The sequence below is a fragment of the Astyanax mexicanus genome, chromosome 1 (assembly GCF_023375975.1).
Source record: "Astyanax mexicanus isolate ESR-SI-001 chromosome 1, AstMex3_surface, whole genome shotgun sequence".
NCBI classification, from domain to species: domain Eukaryota; kingdom Metazoa; phylum Chordata; class Actinopteri; order Characiformes; family Acestrorhamphidae; genus Astyanax; species Astyanax mexicanus.
In genome coordinates, this window is record NC_064408.1 from 43539354 (window position 1) to 43561051 (window position 21698).

A 21698-nucleotide genomic window follows, 5' to 3' on the forward strand; every position below is an offset into this window, starting at 1 on the left:
ATATTGCACTGGACAAGTTTTTGTATAGAATGGCCACATACACTTTAAAAATGGTTAAACATGCGCAAGATTTAGCGCCTCCATGCATTTTTTGATTATTTATTTGACTGGAAAATGTCACATCTGGCAACAACCAACAGAGCAAACCGAGCCGTGCCATTTCAGGCAATAGGGGTGGGGGCATTATATTATGCACAAAAATAATAACGTGCCGCTTTTAAGTAGTAGAGTAGGTGCCCCATGCAATGTTTAAAGACAAAAAAGATGAGCGTATCATAAATAATTCACATTGGGTTTTAAATTTAATAATGTCATAATTTCAACACATTTCATTCTCAGTCAATTTGGCTCCCTGCAACTGCAAAATGGTTGAGGCCTAACGCTGGCTGCGTTGTCTGCGTATGCAGAGCGGCGGCCCTGATGAAAATGCACAAAATTTAAGAATGTTCTTTAAAATGAAATTACAAAGTTCTTATTTCTCAACCCTCTCAGCCTGATCCTGAATCTGAGTCTCTCCTGGATTAAAGTCTGTAATCAGACTGAACAGCTTCTATCTGCTCTTACTGAGAGTAAAAATCACATGTTTAGATTAATCTTCACTTTTTATTCTAAATAAATATAATGCAAAGAAAACACATCATTCTAGAAATCAGATTCATTAACATGATTAAAACAGATCAGATGATAAATAGGAGTTTCTGACTGAAGGGAGAGACATGAATATGTCACGCCTGACCCTGTTTCCTGTCTGTCCTCGTGCCTGTGTTGTCCCACGTGACCCGTGCCCCTGTGTTCTGCCTGTGATTTTCCATTACCTCATGTCTCATTTGTAGCTCCACCCCTTCCCCAGGTGTTTCCACTCCCAGTGTGTTTCCTGTTTAGTTAAATAGCTTTCCTCTGTCACTTGTCCTGGTCGGTCTTTGCACTGTCTCCTGTTGTTTGTCTCTTTCTCTGCGTTTCTTAGATTCTTAGTGTTTCCTTGTTCCTCGTAGCCTTTAGCTCTCTTCCCTTGTTATTTTGTTCCTAGTTTAGTAGTTATTCCCTGTTTAAGTTCTTAGCTCTGTTTAGTTTCTTGTCTACTCCCTTGCCCTGTCTAGCTTTAGTTATTAGTTTATTTCTTTGTTTATCTACTCCCGCTTTGTTTGTTAGTTATTATCTATCTAGTTTAGTTCCTTATTGTTTTCCTCGTTTGTTTTTGTCAGCCTCCCTATTTGTTTGTAGTATATATTTATCTTCCTGTTTATTCTGTTATTTTCTAGTTCCCTGTGTTTTCCCTAGTTTATTCCCTTGCCCTGTTTTAGTTTATCCTGCCTAGTTTTATAGTCTCCCCGTTTGTTTATCTTTAGTATCTCTTGTTTGTTTGTTAGTTTTAGCTCGCCTCTGTTTCTTGTTTTTCTTTGTTTCTTGTTTACTTGTTTATTTGTCTTGATATATATGTATGTTTATCATCTGTCAGTGCTCTATGTGTTCCCCAGTTTCCTCAGTCCTGTTTTCAGTTTATTCCCGGTGTATTTTGTATTTGTTTTCTTTAATAAATCCCTTTTTTGTTTGCATTTGCGTCCGCCTCCGCGTCCTCCCTGCACCCGCACCTGACAGAATATTAATAATGTGAATCACTAGAACTCAAGAAAACCAAAAACATGAATTATCTCATAAACTTTTTTATTCATAAAAAATAAAATATAAATTTTATTTTCTAATCGAAGAATTTGTGATTTTTACTGTCAGACTCTTTAGTTCAATTGTTTCATTATATCACTGTCAGAACAAAACCTTGTATCTTGTTTTTTTGTTTCTAATTTTTTCTAGACAACATTTTTTTGTTATGAAGATTTATTGTGTTTTAAAGACAATAAAGAAAATAAAAATAAATTTAAAGAGACATAAACCAGAACATAAACCAAGTGCAGAGATAAACATTAACACAGTTTAACTGAATTAAATCTGAAATCAACTCAAATCCAGATCTAAATCTAATCTGCAGTCTAACTCACTCATTACCCGACTCTGATCATAAACCCAGTCACAGATCTGATCCTGACCTGAAACTAAACCACACAAATGAAAGTGTTCAGTTACAGATCAACTAAATAATCAACTAAAAATCATCACCAGTCAAAAATCACCACCAAAATAACACCTATAACCTCTAACTCCTCCATATAAACCCATTCTAACACCCCCCAAAACAACCCCTCCCCCCCTACAGTGTCCCAGAATAAACACACATTTCTATTCTTAACACAATTCTTTTCTGTATCATCTGAACTACTTTCACTTTATTGTGGATCACAAAACCTCACAGATGATTCAGACCAACTAATCCAGACTCCAGCGTAGAGGGGCTGAGTGAATGTGGTGTGGACTGTGTGTAGGAGGGTCATTGTATCAGAGACGCTGTAGAAGGACAGAGTTCCTGCACTGTGATCCACATACACTCCTATTCTGGAGGATGGAGGAGCTGAGATCTTAGTCTCAGTGTTGTTGTGACAGAAAGAGAGAGAGGGAGAACACTGCAGACTCCAGGACTGATCATTGTGTCCAAACCAGCATTCATTACCCCCTCCTTTCCTGCTGATCCCTTTATATGATACTGATATGTACACATATCCCCCAGTACTGCTCCACTCAACCTCCCAGTAACAGCGTCCACTCACACTCTCCTTACTCAACACCTGAACATAACTGTCAAATCTCTCTGGATGATCAGAGTAAATCTGAACTTTATTACTGCACTTCACCACTCTGTTGTTCTCAGACAGACTGAGGTTCTGATTTACTGTGTTTGGATCCAGAGTCAGTCGACAGAAATCTGAGGAATAAAAGTGAAAAAAAGTTTTTTATTTATTTCTTCTTCACATAATAAACATTGATAATAAAGTTGAAAATGTTCTTTCTTGTATATTTATTCAGTGTTTAAAGATCACTGAGGTGTTTATTTCTACTTACACTGTAGAAAGTCTCCTCTGGTCTTTGGTTCTGAGGGTAAAATCATCTGAACTGCTGAAACTGTAGAAACACAGAAACCAAATGATCCAACAGAATGAATGAAGAAAACTCTTTATTCAGAAAGAAACAGTTACAGATATATAATCATCTTTCAGGTTATAAAAATATTTAAAATGTAAAAAAATGTATTGCAAATTTCCTTTTTCTTTCTAAATTTGTTACATGTATCACATTTGTATTTTATGGTTATAATATCTGTTATATGTAGTTTATTGTTTCTCAAGAGACTCAGACAGAAGTTGTGCTTTTCTAATAGACAAAATGTCTCTGTGTAACTTTAGTTAATGTTTTTCAAACACCTGTAATAAAGCATTAATAACACTGTATAGCTGCTGCAGGTGAGCTGGACTCTCTATAGAAGCCCTGAATAGATTCTTATAATAAGATTAAAAATAAAGAAATTTAGAGTAATTTTAATATTTTATTCATCAAATCTACATAAAATCATCTTCTATTTATTCTGAGTAATACTGTGGATTTATGTTAATCAGGGTCACATGATCTTCAGTGTGTTTCAGATCAGATCTCCTCCTCTTACCCTGTGGAGAGATTTTACTGAATTCCTTCCTGCAGAATTCCTCCAGTCGCTCTTTCAGATCAGAGAGAGATTTCCTCACTCCATCAAATGAGAGAAGATGATGATGGACAGTGATGCTGGGTGAATCTTCACCTCCAGAAGAGACACTCACAGACTGGAATCTCTACAGAGAGTGAAAATAGAGCTTTGCTCTATTAAACGTGTATCAGCATATTACACTCTTTCTCTCCAGTGAATGTGAGGTTTTATAACATTGGGGTGATTTTCCTCATAAACACTGCAGCAGTTCTGCTGAAATGATTCTGTATTGAAGCTGTAAAATATTAATTTACCTGTTTCTGCTGTTTCTTACCTCTAATATATTTAAATGATCAGGTACAGTAAATCTCACAAACACATTAAGAGGATATAATTAATGATTATAATTTTAAATGTAAAAATATGAATTAAGGTTTATCGTTAAATGCAGTATTAAAGACTCTTGATCAACAAATCTTTAAAATGAACTGGATTTCACACTGAAGTTTTCAGCTTTTCAATGTTTCTTAGAAAAAGATTAAAATCATCTGCAGTGATAAATTCCCTCTTTTACTACTTAAGGACTGAGAAACACAGACTAAAATAAAATATTTATTATCTTTTTATTAAACGTTATGAGGAGGAGTGTGAGAATGTTTCTGAGGATCAGGTGTATCTGTAGATCAGATCAGTGTTTGTTACCTGCAGGAAGTGGATGTGATCCTCTGTGTGTGAAAGCTGCTCCAGCTCAGTGTTTCTCCTCTTTAGATCAGTGATCTCCTGCTCCAGCTGCTCCAGGAGTTCTTCAGCTGCACTCAGTTCAGTCTTCTCCTGATCTCTGATCAGCTCTGTTACCTCAGAGCGCTTTTTCTCAATGGAGCGGATCAGCTCAGTAAAGATCCTCTCACTGTCCTCCACTGCTGACTGTGCAGAGAGCTGTTATATACAAAACACAAAACATTTATAAAAACTGACTGTAAAGCATGGTGGAGGGAGCATCCTGGTTTGGGGCTGTATTGCTGCATCAGGATCTGAACATCTTTTGATTATTGATAGATCATATTAATAATGAATTTAAATGTGTATCATTACAGTTAACAGGAGAATTTAAGGGCTGCAGTTCATGATCTTAATCTGAAGAGATGTTGGGTAATGGAACAGGAAGGTGAACGCTGCTGAAGGGGATCTACAGGTTATTAAATCTGAGTGTTGCTGTTTCTCCACACTCTTCATTTTAACTGTAGATGAGTTACTTCTCATTGGCAGTGTGTCTGTACACTGAGTGTGATGTGAAACAGCTGCTCCAGCTGTTCTCTGTTCTCTTCTCACCTTAAGAGTTTTCACAGCCTGTTTCACCTCCTGCAGCTTCTTCTGTTTCTCCTGGATTCTCTGCTGGAATTTCTTCTGCATATCTTTCACTTCACTCTGGAGAAACAAAGTCAGCTCTTTATGACGTGTGAGAGAGGAGGTGAATTATTAATCAGAAGATTGAAGTTTATTGTTTCTGTAATGGACTCTGGTACTGTCTGTAGTTTGTGTTGTGAAGCTGAAGAAAGACTGGTAGAAGGGTGTTGGCTGACTAAACCAGTCTCACCAGTTTACATCAAATATAATCTCAATCTTTCTTTCTCTGAACTCATTTACTTTTACATGATCAGACAATCAGTAAAGAGCACATGCTGAATATTACAGAACTAGAAATTAATTCAATTTAAAATAAATCTGAATTTCTTACCTGTTTCTGTGTTCTTTCTGTTTTAGCTGAGACTGTATCGTGTCCTTTGTGTTCCTCCATCGTACATAAATAACAGATAAACTGTTGATCAGTACGACAGTAGATCTCGATCAGTTTATCATGCTGAGAGCAGATCTTCTCCTGCAGCTGTTTGGAGGCTTTGACCAGCTTGTGTTTGATTAAAGCTGGAATTTCCAGATGAGGTTTAAGATGAGTTTCACAGAGAGACGCCACACACACCAAACAGGACTTGATGGCTTTGAGTTTCCTCCCAGTACAGAAATCACACTCCACATCTCCAGCTCCAGCGTAACAGTGAGCAGGAGAAGCAGCTCGGACTTCTGTCTTCTTCAGTTTCTCCACCACTTCAGCCAGCATGTTGTTTCTGCGTAGAACAGGCCTCGGAGTGAACGTCTCTCTGCACTGGGGGCAGCTGTAGACCCCCCTCTGATCCTCCTGATCCCAGCAGCCATTAATACACACCATACAGTAACTGTGTCCACAGGGAATAGCTACTGGATCCTTCAGTAGATCCAGACAGACTGAACAGCTGAACTGATCCTGATCTACTGAAATACTGGCCTCTGCCATCTTACTGCTCTCACAGACTGAAAGAAAGAGAGAGAGAGAGAGAGAGAGAGAGAGAGAAAGAGAGAGCAGCAGCAGCACTCTGAGATCAGTGCACTTTGAGCTTCTACTTTTAGTAGGAGTGATATTAAAAGTCTTGTGCTGTGCAAACAGCACTGTGTGACTGTTTAACCAGGTGTGGAACTATCACGTGGTTAACACAATAACTGTACATAATAATAAGAAACAATGATTAAAATATTGATGCTGAAATCAGTGAAACTGGGACTCTATGAAGAACACTAGATGCTCCCGCCTGGTTTCGTCTACTTTTCTGTGTTTCTGAGAGACGATTATCAGTTTATCAGATGCATTAATCAGAAAGAGACAATCACCAGATCTCTACTGCTGTTCTGCAGCATAAATACAGTATAAACACAGAATACAATGACAACAATGCTGATCAGGATAAACATCTGGAATCAACTGGATCATTACTTTGGATGCAAGGTTAACACTGTGATCAAATAGTTCTAAATATTCAAGTTCAACTCTACAGATCTTTACTAAACACATTGGATCATCATTTCTGTGTCAATGTTTTTTTTTTTTACAAAGTCTGACAATGAATAAAATTCTTATGTTTATTTTTAGTTCATGAGCTTTATGTGCAAATCAAGTCCCTCTAACTGCAAAACTGCATTTTTTAGGAGCAGGAAAAGTACCTTCTTCAATTTTAATTGAAGATAATTAAAAAAAAATATTTACTCTAAACACTGAACAGCATTTTAATTGGTCTATTTATCATTAAATGTTGACATGGCGAAGGAAAGCTGCTGTATTTAATGATGTAATAATATCTAAAACCAATAAAAATGGAGATGTCTGTTTTTCATTGGGCAGTGCTGAAATGTTACCTGGTTGTTATCAGTTAAAGTGCTGAATTCAAGTGTTGTCCATGTGAACACCATAAAGCTATAAATAGACCAGATGATGGGTGTTGGCACCTAATGTTCACAGTGATATCTCACATTACTGATTGTGCATGACGTTAGGTCTATTTGTCAGATTGCCCGACCTATGAACAATACATTTTTCATAACCATAACAAACATCTGGACATCAGTCTGAGACTTTGTATAAAACAGCTCCAGCTGTTCAACTTTGAACTCTGAATTTAATTCATTATGTCTTGTTCTACAGAGCAGATCTTTACTGCTCATCCTGGATCATAAACTGGGTACCAAAATATCTGACCCACTCTGACAATAAAAGCAGTTCATTTTACAGTTTTGGAAATAATGTATTTAAAGTTTATGTACAGTGCATGTGTATGTATTGTCTTAAAGAAGCTACATTTTAAAGTGTAAAAGTGAGCAGATGTTCATGTGATCATCATTAAGACATATCTCACTGTGCGTGATGAATGGCCTGTTTATAATCACACCTTGACACAATAAGTCTTTATCTCACAATATGTAGGGAGGCATTGAATTCCTGGCAGCAAATTAGCACAGTGTTATCTAACGTAACTCACCGTGCTTGATGAATTACATGTTTATAATCACACAATGAAGTCTCTTTACACAATATGTTTCTGACTGCAAAAAAGAAGATTTAATTAAATAATGAGTGGAGGTATTAAACTCTCTCTGCTAAAGTTAATATTTGGTCTATTTGTTTCTCTGTGATTCATAATAAACAGCATATGAGGATCAAGACAAAGCAACAGTAGATGCATATCTGTCACCATTTTGAAGGGAGGAGCTTCAGTCTTTTATAGTGATCTCACATTTCACTAAAGGAGGCCTGACATGCAATCACTGGCCACTTTATTAGGTACACCTTGCTAGTACTGGGTTGGACCCCTTTTGCCTTCAGAACTGCCGTAATCCGTTGTGGCATAGATTCAACAAGGTACTGGAAACATTATTCAGAGAGTCTGGTCCATATTAACATGATATCATCAGACAGTTGCTGCAGATTTGTCGGCTGCACATCTTATGATGTGAATCTCACGTTCCACCACATCCCAAAGATGCTCTATTGGATTGAGATTTATGACATGGTGCATTATCCTGCTGGAAGTAGCATCAGAAGATGGTACACTGTGGTCATAAAGGGATAGACATGGTCAATAACAATACTCAGGTAGGCTGTGGCATTGAAACAATTGGTACTAATGAGCCCAAAGTGTGTCAGAAAAATATTCACTACACCATCTGCACCACCACCACCAGCCTGAACCGTTGATACAAGGCAGGATGGATCCATGATTTCATGTTGTTGACGCCAAATTTTGAGCAGCGGAAATCAAGACTCATCAGACCTGGTGACGTTTTTCCAATCTTCTACTGTCCAGTTTTGGTGAGTCTGTGTGAATTGTAGCCTCAGTTTCCTGTTCTTAGCTGACAGGAGTGGAACTCGGTGTGATCTTCTGCTGCTGTAGCTCATCAGTCTGAAGGTTAGACGTGTTGTGTTTCAGAGATGCTCTTCTGCAGACCTCGGTTTTAACGAGTGGTTATTTGAGTTACTGTTGTCGTTCTATCAGCTTGAACCAGTCTTTATTAGTCAAACCTAATAAAGTGACCGGGGAGTGTATAAAACAGTTCTTTATGGCTTTGTTTTTAAACATGTGCCGTGTAACAGTGAGTGAGAATAACAGCATCAATACAGTGAAACACTGTAATGAACAGTGCCACATTAACGTATAAATCACTATTAATAACTACCAATGGTACTGATTAATTACTCAGTTAATTACTTATTGAGTATTAACAATAGCTAATAATTACTGAGTCTTCTGGAGAAGTTACTAATCTCTCCTTCATAATAACTACAGATAAATTACTGATCATGTCAACATGATCTGCTCAGCTGAAACTCTTACACAAGATCTAAATCTGTCTAATTCAACAATTCAGTGTCTGATATATTCTATTAGTGACACCACACACTATAAGCTTTGTGGTTGCTGTTTTTGCACCAAATCATTAGTTTGAAATCACAGCATTACTTTTTTGACCTTATTACTCTTCTCTACTAAAGTTGACAAGACAAAACTTAAAATATGTTGTGTTTTCAATCGAATAGAAATAGTAAAAATATAAAGTGCAAAGTAAATAATGGATTCATTTAGCTTTTTTCACTACTGTAGTAAAGTGTTCTTTGGGTTTGTAAAGTAATTATATACTGCAAAACTGCATGAAGTTTTTGTGCAGCCAGCTTGCTAAATAACCTCGCTAGCATGTCATTTGTAAAGTGAAGTAAATTATACCTCAAATACACCAACAGATGTCACCAGAAACACTGCATATATAGTGCAGTGAAAAGATCATTTGAACTATTGAATTTGCATAACTAAACCTATGAAGCTTAAGAACGCACTTTTGAATATAATTCATAAAATGAAACAAATAAAAATATTGAGGTCAGGACTCTGTGCAGGTCAGTCAAGTTCTTTCACACCTTTCTTCCTCATCCATGTCTTTATGGACATTGCTTGTGCACTGGTGTTCAGTCATGTAGGAACAGGATGGAGCAATCATTTGCTGTTCCTGCAAAGTTGGGATCATGAAATTCCTCAAAGAGCTTCCTTACCTGTAAGAAAGGGGCAAAACCCAACTCCTGAAAAATAACCCACACCATAATCCCCCCTCCACCAAACTTTACACTTCACAAAATACAGTCAGACAAACCCAGACTTGTCCATCAGATTGCCAGGCAGAGAAAACATGTCTTCACTGCTCTAGAGTCCAGTTCTGACATGCTTTATACCACTATATCCAACTCTTGGTGCTTCATTTTATAGACCTGTGGCCATGGAAGTGAAAAACACCTGAATTGAATGTATTGGATGGGTGAGAGAACACTATTGGCAATAGTTGTATGAATGGTCTTAAGATTTCCTACAGGACCTTCTAATACTACAGTAGAGAATTCACAGTGGATTTAAGATGCAGAACTTGTCAGAACCTGGTGCAGCAAATCAGGCCTGAACCATGACATTCCCTCCTCCGTACTCCACAGTAGGTATGTGTGGGTTATTTTGTTTCATTTGGACTAAATGTTTTCTATTACTGTGCTCAAAAAATTCAACTTTGTCCAAAGCACACTGCACCTCCTTGAGATTTATTTTGGCAGGGTGATATGCATCATCATCATCATCATTCTCTACACTATGGTTCTTAAGATATGAAGGACAGATATAAAGTCTTTATAAAGAATTTAGTAAGGTTATGACCTGTTGTTTTAGTGACAGTTGATATATTGCACCTGTATTGTTTAATTCTTATTTTCAGTGGAAAGCTACATGTTACAATCATTTATCCAACCACTTTTTAACAGTTACCTTCTATTCTGTGGGAGTACTGAACAATACTGGTTACAAGAAAGTTTAAAACAATGCTTTTGAACATTTTAATACACTGCTATGAGGGTATCAATACCTGTGCTGCTGTAGTCCATCAAAATGTTAAATACATCAATATTATTTCTGTTTTCTGCTTCATTTTGTGACGCTCCCCTGTGTGACCTAATTAATATTATGCTGGGACTGATATAGAATGAAGCTGCACATGAGGAAATGGGCCATTCCTTTGAATGGGTGCCGTTTGCTTATTGTAACGGCATTGCTTAATGTTTTTATGTTTTATAATCTCTGAATCTAATAAAACATATATTTAACTATTTAAAACACGTACTGATTAATTTTATGCAGCTTTACTTAATTCTTGTACAAGGTTTCTAAGCCAAAGATGATTACATTTTTCTCAGTCCTGTTACCAAAACTAATGTGACATTTAAAAAGCATGTTTAAAAGCAAGTCCATAAATTCCTTTGATTTCCTCTCAAGAAAATGTTTATTTAAAAAAAAAGCTGCATGTTCAAATAATTGATATTTCTAATAAAAAAACACCTCATCTCCTCAGTCATAGTTACAATAAGATCAAATATTCAGAAAAACAACTGAGGGAACTTAATTTCCGACTTCACCATGATCTTCAGGAGAACCAGCTGATGTCACTTCCTGTTGTAGATGTGATTTGTACAATGTTCCAAATGTTTCAGATGGGTTAATGTGTCTTTTAATCAACAAATAAAAAATAAATAGAAATGTTTAAGACTGACGAATGGTGAAATTATTTTTAATTTTTTAAATTTTATTTTAGATCTGTGATGTGTGGAATATAGCCACACTGTACCTGTCATTGTAATCTGTAACTACTGCGGCATTCCCCCGAGCCTCTCACACAAAAGCCCCCCCCAACCACACAGCTAAGGCACACATGGCTCTCTCTCCTTTTTGAAAGAAAAATATTTATGGAATTAGTTCATACTTCAATGGAAAACAAAACTCAGTGGAAAAAAACACAGCAAACCTAATGGGGCATTGGCCTAATCACCAAGAGACAAATGCTACATTCAGATTTCTGTCAGGTTGTGCAGGTTAGCACTGTTAGCTAGCTACCTGGTTGGATATGTCTCCTAATTAGTTTTAGCTTTATTTAATGTCTAAAATAGATCTGTGCGATCCATGATAAGGTGTTTTGCTTATATTGGCCACGAAACCTCACTTTACTCGAGTCGTGAGAAAATTCATACAGCCTTCACTGCATTTGATAAACTGTTAAAAGATACACGTTTGCCCTGTGAAAAATTGTACATTCAAAATCTAGCTGTAAATAACAGATGGGCAGGTTCTTTTAACTTTGCACAGGGGTTATAAATGGAAATAGAGTTTATTTGCATGAGTGCAAAATTTGTTATGAAAATTACATTTAAAGAGGGCATGAAGAATCCCTAAATCAGAATACTGGCTGACAAGAAGATTTCCCAAAAGCCTGACAGATGAAGAATATTCCAGTATGATAACAAAAATCATGAGTTTCTAAAGATAAAAAGATTAGCCTAAAAAAAAAAGATTGGCCTAATCTCCAAGGAACAAATGCTACATTCAGATTTCTGTCAGATTGTACATGTTAGCACTGTTAGCTAGCTACAGTGCCTTGCAAAAGTATTCGGCCCTCTTGAACTTTTCAGCATTTTGCCACATTTCAGGCTTCAAACATAGCGATAGGAAATTGTATTTTTTGTGAAGAATCATCAACAAGTGGGACACAATCGTGAAGTGGAACGAAATTCATTGCATATTTTACTTTCCTTTCAGTGCAGCAAACTCACTCCAGAAGTTGAAAATCTGAAAAAAATGTCAGACTTTCTTTTTTATTTTTTTTTTATTTTCAGATCCATAAAATGAAATATTTATATGGATGAAGTGTTTTTGCAGCTCTATATTTTGCTATAAAGTGTTTAGAATCACAACTGCTCCCTTTCACTGGTTAGATATTATAGAGATTTAAACTTGGGATGGTACTTATTTATAACTTATTTCCACCTCCCCTCTCCCCCTGCAGAACTCGCCACCTGATTGATCAGACAAGACTTTAAACTTTCCGTCCATATAAGATATACAGTCATATGAAAAATCTTAATTATTTTTAGTTCTAAATATTTGGGTGTTTGTAACAGCCATTTCTTCTTTCGCATCACTCTCCCATACAGCTTCTCCTTGTGCAAAGTGAGCTGTATTGTTGAGCGATGCACAGTGACACCATCTGCAGCAAGATGATGCTGCAGCTCTTTGGAGGTGGTCTGTGGATTGTCCTTGACTGTTCTCACCATTCTTCTTCTCTGCTCTTCTGATATTTTTCTTGGCCTGCCACAATTTTGTGCTTCAGTAAATCAGTAAAAAATAGTTAGGAGTATTCAAATCAATAAAATGATAAGGGTGCCCATACTTTTGCACCGGTCAAATTTTGGTTTAATGCATATTGCACATTTTCTGTTAGTACAATAAACCTCATTTCAATCCTGAAATATTACTGTGTCCATCAGTTATTAGATATATCAAACTGAAATGGCTGTTGCAAACTCCCAAATATTTAGAACTAGAACTTTTTCATATGACTGTATATATACATTTTAAACCAACCAGAATATGTTTTATCCTTTAAACACTCTGTGAAGTTCCAGCTCATCTTAAATCACCATCTCAGTTGGGTTTAGGTCAGGGGATTGTGAAGGCCATGCACCTTTTTGTCTCCTAGATAATTCCATATGCGTCAATTAATAGTTTTCAGAAAATAAATTAAATAAAAAAATTAAGGAAAAACATTAAATGAGACGTGTCCAACGTTTGACTGGTATTTATATATTTGCGAGCTGACACACCCCAGAGTTTGCCCAGATGAACGGCCACAATGTTGGTTAGAAGCACCTGATTAAGGAATATTATTAAATATTACCTGCACATTCACGATTCCCTTTACAATACGCGTAGGTGGGATTAAAGACACCTCAGGCGTCCCCTGCACCGGACCTACAGTACCAGGGATTTTCCCAATAGCATGGAAATATATTGTGTTGTGCTGTAATTCCCGGGCTGGTGGGAATTGTATATAAGTGTGTGTATGACACAGTAACGCCTGATTACAGAATCCACGGACTTGGTGACTTTGCAGCTGTGAGCATCATCTGCAGGAATTGACTGATTGCATTTCTTGCAGCATTAATGTCAAGAATATAATATAATATAATATAATAATATTAATAATTATATAATAATAAAATTGATTATAATTAATAGTAATATAATATAATTGGTTCAACCACCGAAATAATAATTTTTCTCCCTCAAATTTGGCGGTCCCTGGTGTTTAAGGTGCTGAACTGCAAGTGGAGATCCCCTAAAGAAGCTCTTAAGAATACGACTGGGTGAGGGCACTCGTTAATCTGCGAGCGAGTTTACGCAGTACTTTAGTTACGCACGGGTTTGGGAAACACTCTTTAATTAACGATCAATCTTAAGTACGAGTTAACGAAGTTCTTAGTGTTACGAAGCTTTCGGGAAACCCACCCCTGATTGGCAGAGGGGAGCATTTGGTGATTGGTCCGTGCATTTACTGCGCCGTAAAACACACACTGCAGCGACACAGTGTGAAGAAGAAAAGTTGTGCCGCTTTAAATGAACACTGTCAGAATTAAATCCTTCTCTGTAGTTTATTGGTTTGGGTCCGCATTGGACAACGGCTGGGTGTATTTTCTACAGCATAGAAAATACAAATAATAAATAAATATATTCTTTATTTTTACTTTTATTTGATTGCAGAAAGCACAGACACAGATTTACATTTTTTATGTTTGATAAAGCATCGCTAAAATGAGTCCCAACACCACTAAAAGTGAGATAAAAGTTCACATGGGTTTTGTTGTTTAAAAAAAAAAGTTTGTCTCTGAAAAAAAATTCAAATCTTAGAAATTGTCATAAAAATATTATTTTAACAATGAATCTTATGTCTGTTTCCCAAAAGACTTCATAGACTGTAAAGTTAGAAATCAGAGTTAAACACTTCTTCACTGACTCCACCTGATTCCACTGCACTAGAAAAACACCACCAGTTAAAAACTGAACCATTTACATACATTTTCTCATAAGAGAAATATTTATTATAAACATCAGTGTTTATTATAAAAACTAAAATATATAGTGCTTATAAAGCCTATAAAAATGTATTTCATAAATTTAATAATTTAATATATCTGATAATATAATACATGTCAATCAAGATAAATTATTCATGTAAATATAAAATATCTATAACAGAGCAAAGATAAGATTAAAATATTTTTAACCTTAATATCTAACAGTACATGTAAATGTTAGAATAAAGTCTTAGAATTAATAGATTTTAATAACTGGTATAATAATAATCTCTGTTATCCTGTTAGTTCTGATTTATGCTGCTGCTGGTTTATGTGGTTGATGATTTTATTCTATGGTTGTATTTGATAAATTAGAAACGTGATTTTGAGCTGTTTCTGAGATGAACAGTAACTGTAGTGTTGAGGTGCAGAAATGGAACTTTTGTACATTTTGATGTTTTGTAGTATTAATTCATTACATTGTTAGAATAAAATATAATCTAATATAATAAAAGTAGCATCTGTTTACACAGTGGGTTTATTGTGTTAATGATATTAAAAATGTCTGTCTCTGATTATCTGGTGTTAAACCAGGGATTTAAATATAAAACTATTAAACTACATACATTAATGCTTATAACTGAACTAAAGACCTTCACAGGGTCACATGACCACACAACACAAGCTGTAGATTTTATTTTTTGTTGGTCGTTGGGTGTAGTTTATGTTATAGTGACTTTTTCTAAAAATAATATAATAATATAATATAATATAAAATAATAACATTTTTATATACGTAAATGTGCTTTTTTCAGCTTAGATTCAGCACCTCTGATTTTGTAAAGGATTTTTTTTTTTTTGGTGGAACGGCGCAAAAAGACATTTCTTAATCATTATGAGTGGGTCAAAATTCTCTTAGGTTAAAAATGAGCTTCAGAAATACATAATTTAAGAGTAAAACACAAAAAAGAATGTTCTTAAGAATGAAATTAACAAAGTTTTTATTTCTCAACCCTCTCAGCCTGATCCTGAATCTGAGTCTCTCCTGGATTAAAGTCTGTAATCAGACTGAACAGCTTCTATCTGCTCTTACTGAGAGTAAAAATCACATGTTTAGATTCATCTTCACTTTTTATTCTAAATAAATATAATGCAAAGAAAACACATCATTCTAGAAATCAGATTCATTAACATGATTAAAACAGATCAGATGATAAATAGGAGTTTCTGACTGAAGGGAGAGACATGAATATTAATAATGTAAATCACTAGAACTCAAGAAAACCAAAGAACATAAAAAAATAAACAAATGAATCATCTCATAAACTTTTTTATTCATGAAAAATAAAATATAAATTTAATTTTCTAATCAAAGAATTTGTGATTTTTACTTTCAGACTCTTTAGTTCAATTGTTTCATTATATCACTGTCAGAACAAAACCTTGTATCTTGTTTTTTTGTATCTAATTTTTTCTAGACAACATTTTTTTGGTTCTGAAGATTTATTGTGTTTTAAAGACAATAAAGAAAATAAAAATAAATTTAAAGAGACATAAACCAGAACATAAAACAAGTGCAGAGATAAACATTAACACAGTTTAACTGAATTAAATCTGAAATCAACTCAAATCCAGATCTAAATCTAATCTGCAGTCTAACTCACTCATTACCCGACTCTGATCATAAACCCAGTCACAGATCTGATCCTGACCTGAAACTAAACCACACAAATGAAAGTGTTCAGATACAGATCAACTAAATAATCAACTAAAAATCATCACCAGTCAAAAATCACCAGTCCACCAAAATAACACCTATAACCTCTAACTCCTCCATATAAACCCATTCTAACACCCCCCAAAACAACCCCTCCCCCCCTACAGTGTCCCAGAATAAACACACATTTCTATTCTTAACACAATTCTTTTCTGTATCATCTGAACTACTTTCACTTTATTGTGGATCACAAAACCTCACAGATGATTCATAATAATTAATCCAGACTCCAGCGTAGAGGGGCTGAGTGAATGTGGTGTGGACTGTGTGTAGGAGGGTCATTGTATCAGAGACGCTGTAGAAGGACAGAGTTCCTGCACTGTGGTCCACATACACTCCTATTCTGGAGGATGGAGGAGCTGAGATCTTAGTCTCAGTGTTGTTGTACCAGAAAGAGAGAGAGGGAAAACACTGCAGACTCCAGGACTGATCATTGTGTCCTAACCAGCATTTATTACCCCCTCCTTTCCTGCTGATCCCTTTATATGATACTGATATGTACACACATTCCCCAGTACTGCTCCACTCAACCTCCCAGTAACAGCGTCCACTCACACTCTCCTTACTCAACACCTGGGACCAGCCGTTAAATCTCTCTGGATGAGCAGAGTAACTCTGAACTTTATCACTGCACTTCACCACTCTGTTGTTCTCAGACAGACTGAGATACCGATTTACTGTGTTTGGATCCAGAGTCAGTCGACAGAAATCTGGGGAATAAAAGAGAAAAAGGTTTTTTATTTACTTCTTCTTCACGTAATAAACATTGATAATAAAGTTGAAAATGTTCTTTCTTGTATATTTATTCAGTGTTTAAAGATCACTGAGGTGTTTATTTCTACTTACACTGTAGAAAGTCTCCTCTGGTCTTTGGTTCTGAGGGTAAAATCATCTGAACTGCTGAAACTGTAGAAACAGAAACCAAATGATCCAACAGAATGAATGAAGAAAACATTTGTTCAGAAAGAAACATTTACAGATATATAATCATCTTTTAGGTTATAAAAATATTTTAAAGATTGTATGTAAAAAAAAAAAAAATTATCTGAATTTGTTACATTTATATTTTTTCACATTTGTATTTTATGGTTATAATATCTGTTATATGCAGTTTATTGTTTCTCAAGAGACTCAGACAGAAGTTGTGCTTTTCTAATAGACAAAATGTCTCTGTGTAACTTTTGTTAGTGGTTTTTAAACACCTGTAATAAAGCATTAATAACACTGTATAGCTGCTGCAGGTGAGCTGTGAGCTGATTGGAGAAAAGCTCTGGACTCTCTATAGAAGCCCTGAAGAGATTCTTATTAAATGATTAAAAATAAAGAAATTTAGAGTAATTTTAATATTTTATCCATCAAATCTACATAAAGTCATCTTCTATTTATTCTGAGTAATATTGTGGATTTATGTTAATCAGGGTCACATGATCTTCAGTGTGTTTCAGATCAGATCTCCTCCTCTTACCCTGTGGAGAGATTTTACTGAATTCCTTCCTGCAGAATTCCTCCAGTCGCTCTTTCAGATCAGAGAGAGATTTCCTCACTCCATCAAATGAGAGATGATGATGGACAGTGATGCTGGGTGAATCTTCACCTCCAGAAGAGACACTCACAGACTGGAATCTCTACAGAGAGTGAAAATAGAGCTTTGCTCTATTAAACGTGTATCAGCATATTACACTCTTTCTTTCCAGTGAATGTGAGGTTTTATAACATTGGGGTGATTTTCCTCATAAACACTGCAGTAGTTCTGCTGAAATGATTCTGTATTAAAGCTGTAAAATATTAATTTACCTGTTTCTGCTGTTTCTTACCTTTAATATATTTAAATGATCAGGTACAATATATCTCACAAACACATTAAGAGGATATAATTAATGATGATAATTTAAAATGTAAAAATTAATTATTTCTTTCATGTTTCTTTATTATTGTCTCTCACAGCAGCTGATAGTATCAGTTCTTCAAAATGATGAGAATAACTGAACTAAAATATGAGAATTAAGCTTTATCATTAAATGCTGTTGATTTAGTTCATTTTCTTGTGTTTCTTTTGCACATTATGCAGTAAAATCTGCTAATTAAAGACTGTTGACCAACACCTTTAAAATGAACTGGATTTCACACTGAAGTTTTCAGCTTCTCAATGTTTCTTAGAAAAAGATTAAAATCATCTGCAGTGATAAATTTCCTCTTTTACTACTTAAGGACTGAGAAACACAGACTAAAATAAAATATTTATTATCTCATTATTAAACTTTATGAGGAGGAGTGTGAGAATCTTTCTGAGGATCAGGTGTTTCTGTAGATCAGATCAGTGTTTGTTACCTGCAGGAAGTGGATGTGATCCTCTGTGTGTGAAAGCTGCTCCAGCTCAGTGTTTCTCCTCTTTAGATCAGTGATCTCCTGCTCCAGCTGCTCCAGGAGTTCTTCAGCTGCACTCAGTTCAGTCTTCTCCTGATCTCTGATCAGCTCTGTTACCTCAGAGCGCTTTTTCTCAATGGAGCGGATCAGCTCAGTAAAGATCCTCTCACTGTCCTCCACTGCTGACTGTGCAGAGAGCTGTTATATACAAAACACAAAACATTTATAAAAAACTGTAAAGCATGGTGGAGGGAGTATCCTGGTTTGCTGCATCAGGATCTGAACATCTGTAGATGAGTTACTTCTCATTGGCAGTGTGTCTGTACACTGAGTGTGATGTGAAACAGCTGCTCCAGCTGTTCTCTGTTCTCTTCTCACCTTAAGAGTTTTCACAGCCTGTTTCACCTCCTGCAGCTTCTTCTGTTTCTCCTGGATTCTCTGCTGGAATTTCTTCTGCATATCTTTCACTTCACTCTGGAGAAACAAAGTCAGCTCTTTATGACGTGTGAGAGAGGAGGTGAATTATTAATCAGAAGATTGAAGTTTATTGTTTCTGTAATGGACTCTGGTACTGTCTGTAGTTTGTGTTGTGAAGCTGAAGAAAGACTGGTAGAAGGGTGTTGGCTGACTAAACCAGTCTCACCAGTTTACATCAAATATAATCTCAATCTTTCTTTCTCTGAACTCATTTACTTTTACATGATCAGACAATCAGTAAAGAGCACATGCTGAATATTACAGAACTAGAAATTAATTCAATTTAAAATAAATCTGAATTTCTTACCTGTTTCTGTGTTCTTTCTGTTTTAGCTGAGACTGTATCGTGACCTTTGTGTTCCTCCATCGTACATAAATAACAGATAAACTGTTGATCAGTACGACAGTAGATCTCGATCAGTTTATCATGCTGAGAGCAGATCTTCTCCTGCAGCTGTTTGGAGGCTTTGACCAGCTTGTGTTTGATTAAAGCTGGAATTTCCAGATGAGGTTTAAGATGAGTTTCACAGAGAGACGCCACACACACCAAACAGGACTTGATGGCTTTGAGTTTTCTCCCAGTACAGAAATCACACTCCACATCTCCAGCTCCAGCGTAACAGTGAGCAGGAGAAGCAGCTCGGACTTCTGTCTTCTTCAGTTTCTCCACCACTTCAGCCAGCATGTTGTTTCTGCGTAGAACAGGCCTCGGAGTGAACGTCTCTCTGCACTGGGGGCAGCTGTAGACCCCCCTCTCATCCTCCTGATCCCAGCAGCCATTAATACACACCATACAGTAACTGTGTCCACAGGGAATAGTTACTGGATCCTTCAGTAGATCCAGACAGACTGAACAGCTGAACTGATCCTGACCTACTGAAATACTGGCCTCTGCCATCTTACTGCTCTCACAGACTGAGAGAAAAGAGAGAGAGAGAGAGTGTAAGTGAGTTTCGTTTTCTCTGAACTGAGTAGGAGTGTCTTCCTGGTTCTCTGTTTACTGGAGAGTGAGACAGAAAGAGGTGGAGAGAGAGAGAGAGAGAGAGAGAGAGAAAAGAGGAGGAGTTTGTGTTGATGGAGCTCTAATCCCTCCTTCAGGTCAGCAGTTTGGTGGTGGGAAGAATTGATAAATAATATATCAATAATAGATCAATAAGGCTTTAGGTTTAAATACAGTTCTCTCAGTTCTTAATGTTTGGGACTGTCATGTTCTGGCCCTGTTTCCTGTCTGTCCTCGTGCCTGTGTGTGTCCCACGTGACCTGTGCCCCTGTGTTCTGTCTCAGTACTTTTTTCCACCTGTGTCAATTTGTAGCTCCGCCCCCCTAGCCCCAGGTGTTTCCACTTCCCTTGTGTGTTATATAGTCCCCCTCTGTCACTTTGTTCTGGTCGATCTTTGCACCAACTCCTGTCGTTTGTATCTCAGCGTTTCTCTATTCTTAGTTCTAGTTCCATGTTCCTAGTTCTGTTTTTCTTCTTGTTTATTTCTTGTTTATCTTAGTTTTATTTCCCTTGTTAGTATCTTGTTTATTCCTTTGTTTTCCTTGCCCTGTCTAGTTTATTTCTGTCTAGTTTTAGTTATTAGTTTGTTTCTTTGTTTAGCCTCCCTGTTTGTATGTTATCGTTATTCACTCATTTATTTTGGTTTGTTTCTTTGTTTATTTATATATTTAATAAATTACGCCCTTACCTGCTCCTACATCCGCCTCCACGTCTCCCTGCCTGGCTCCTTCTGACAGGGACAGTTAGTTAAGAGAGAGAGAGGACTGTGGTTACACTATGTACTGTGGTTTTAGTTTGGTTTTAAATCTCTTACGTTAGAAATACTATTATAACTATTTTAACTGAATGTTTTCTAAGTTAGTTTTAATGAGTTTAACTCTTTGTTTTAGGGATGTGTTTTGTGTTTAGGGATTTTACCTGCAGTTTCTAACTAGTTTCCCTAGGCTAAAGGGCTTCAACACCCAGGGGCGGATTTTACCACCACGCAAACCACGCAATTGCTTGGGGCCCCCTGCTGGCCAAAAGGAAACGCATTATTTCTTTTTTGTTTGACACCCAAGAGACACCGTACACGCAAGTTAAGCTAGGTGAGGTAGACTAAGGTAACTTCGGCACAACCATGAAGCGGTCTTATCCCAGCGAATTCCAAAAAGAAAGAAAATTAAGGAAAGGAAGTCCAGCACAGAAAGCTTGTCAAAGTACACAAATTTTTTTCACAGCAGCAAGAAATGAAACATCTGGAACGAGACGATCTCCGGGGCTGTTTGCCCGGCGTCAGCGCTGTGGAACGAGACGATCTCCGGGGCTGTTTGCCCAGCGTCAGCGCTGTGGAATGAGCCGATCTCTGGGGCTGTTTGCCCGGCGTCAGCGCTGTGGAACGAGCCGATCTCTGGGGCTGTTTGTCCGGCGTCAGCGCTGTGGAACGAGCCGATCTCCGGGGCTGTTTGCCCGGCGTCAGCGTTGTGGTATGAGCCGATCTTCGGGGCTGTTTGCCCGGCGTCAGCGCTGTGGAACGAGCCGATCTCCGGGGCTGTTTGCCCGGCGTCAGCGCTGTGGAACGAGCCGATCTCCGGGGCTGTTTGCCCGGCGTCAGCGCTGTGGAACGAGCCGATCTCCGGGGCTGTTTGCCCGACGTCAGCGCTGTGGAACGAGCCGATCTCTGGGGCTGTTTGTCCGGCGTCAGCGCTGTGGAACGAGCCGATCTCCGGGGCTGTTTGCCCGGCGTCAG

The 21698-nt window shown here is 37.0% G+C and overlaps 3 protein-coding genes across 6 annotated transcripts in view; all 3 read right to left on the reverse strand.

Annotated features, from left to right (window-relative positions):
- LOC111189189 (tripartite motif-containing protein 16-like) overlaps positions 1 to 21698 on the reverse strand; it is a 141308-nt gene that overhangs the window by 19080 nt on the left and 100530 nt on the right. The window contains exons 1-6 of one of the 4 annotated variants that reach the window (XM_049467129.1): positions 5301 to 5921; positions 4895 to 4990; positions 4268 to 4501; positions 3548 to 3710; positions 2950 to 3009; positions 2299 to 2812 (exon numbers count right to left, since the gene is read on the reverse strand). In XM_049467129.1, coding sequence (XP_049323086.1) covers positions 2299 to 2812; positions 2950 to 3009; positions 3548 to 3710; positions 4268 to 4501; positions 4895 to 4990; positions 5301 to 5891 — 1658 coding nt within the window. In that variant the 5' untranslated portion in view covers positions 5892 to 5921. Of the gene's footprint in view, positions 1 to 1647; positions 2813 to 2949; positions 3010 to 3547; positions 3711 to 4267; positions 4502 to 4894; positions 4991 to 5300; positions 5922 to 21698 lie in introns of those variants that run through there. The other 3 variants (XM_049467125.1, XM_049467127.1, XM_049467131.1) reach the window with 3 other exon arrangements.
- The window catches only part of LOC125782604 (tripartite motif-containing protein 16-like), a 132413-nt gene continuing 112362 nt past the window's right edge, over positions 1648 to 21698 (reverse strand). The window contains exon 7 of the mRNA XM_049467138.1: positions 1648 to 2298. Within this exon, the coding sequence (XP_049323095.1) occupies positions 2280 to 2298 (19 nt within the window). The 3' untranslated portion in view covers positions 1648 to 2279. The remainder of the gene's footprint in view (positions 2299 to 21698) is intronic.
- On the reverse strand, positions 15727 to 19882 carry LOC111188902 (tripartite motif-containing protein 16-like). Its single transcript, XM_049467146.1, has 6 exons — positions 19277 to 19882; positions 18871 to 18966; positions 18457 to 18690; positions 17594 to 17753; positions 16975 to 17034; positions 15727 to 16838 (listed from the first exon to the last, which is right to left on the reverse strand). Exons 1-6 carry the CDS (start codon positions 19865 to 19867, stop codon positions 16306 to 16308), a joined length of 1674 nt encoding a protein of 557 aa, XP_049323103.1. The 5' UTR covers positions 19868 to 19882; the 3' UTR covers positions 15727 to 16305.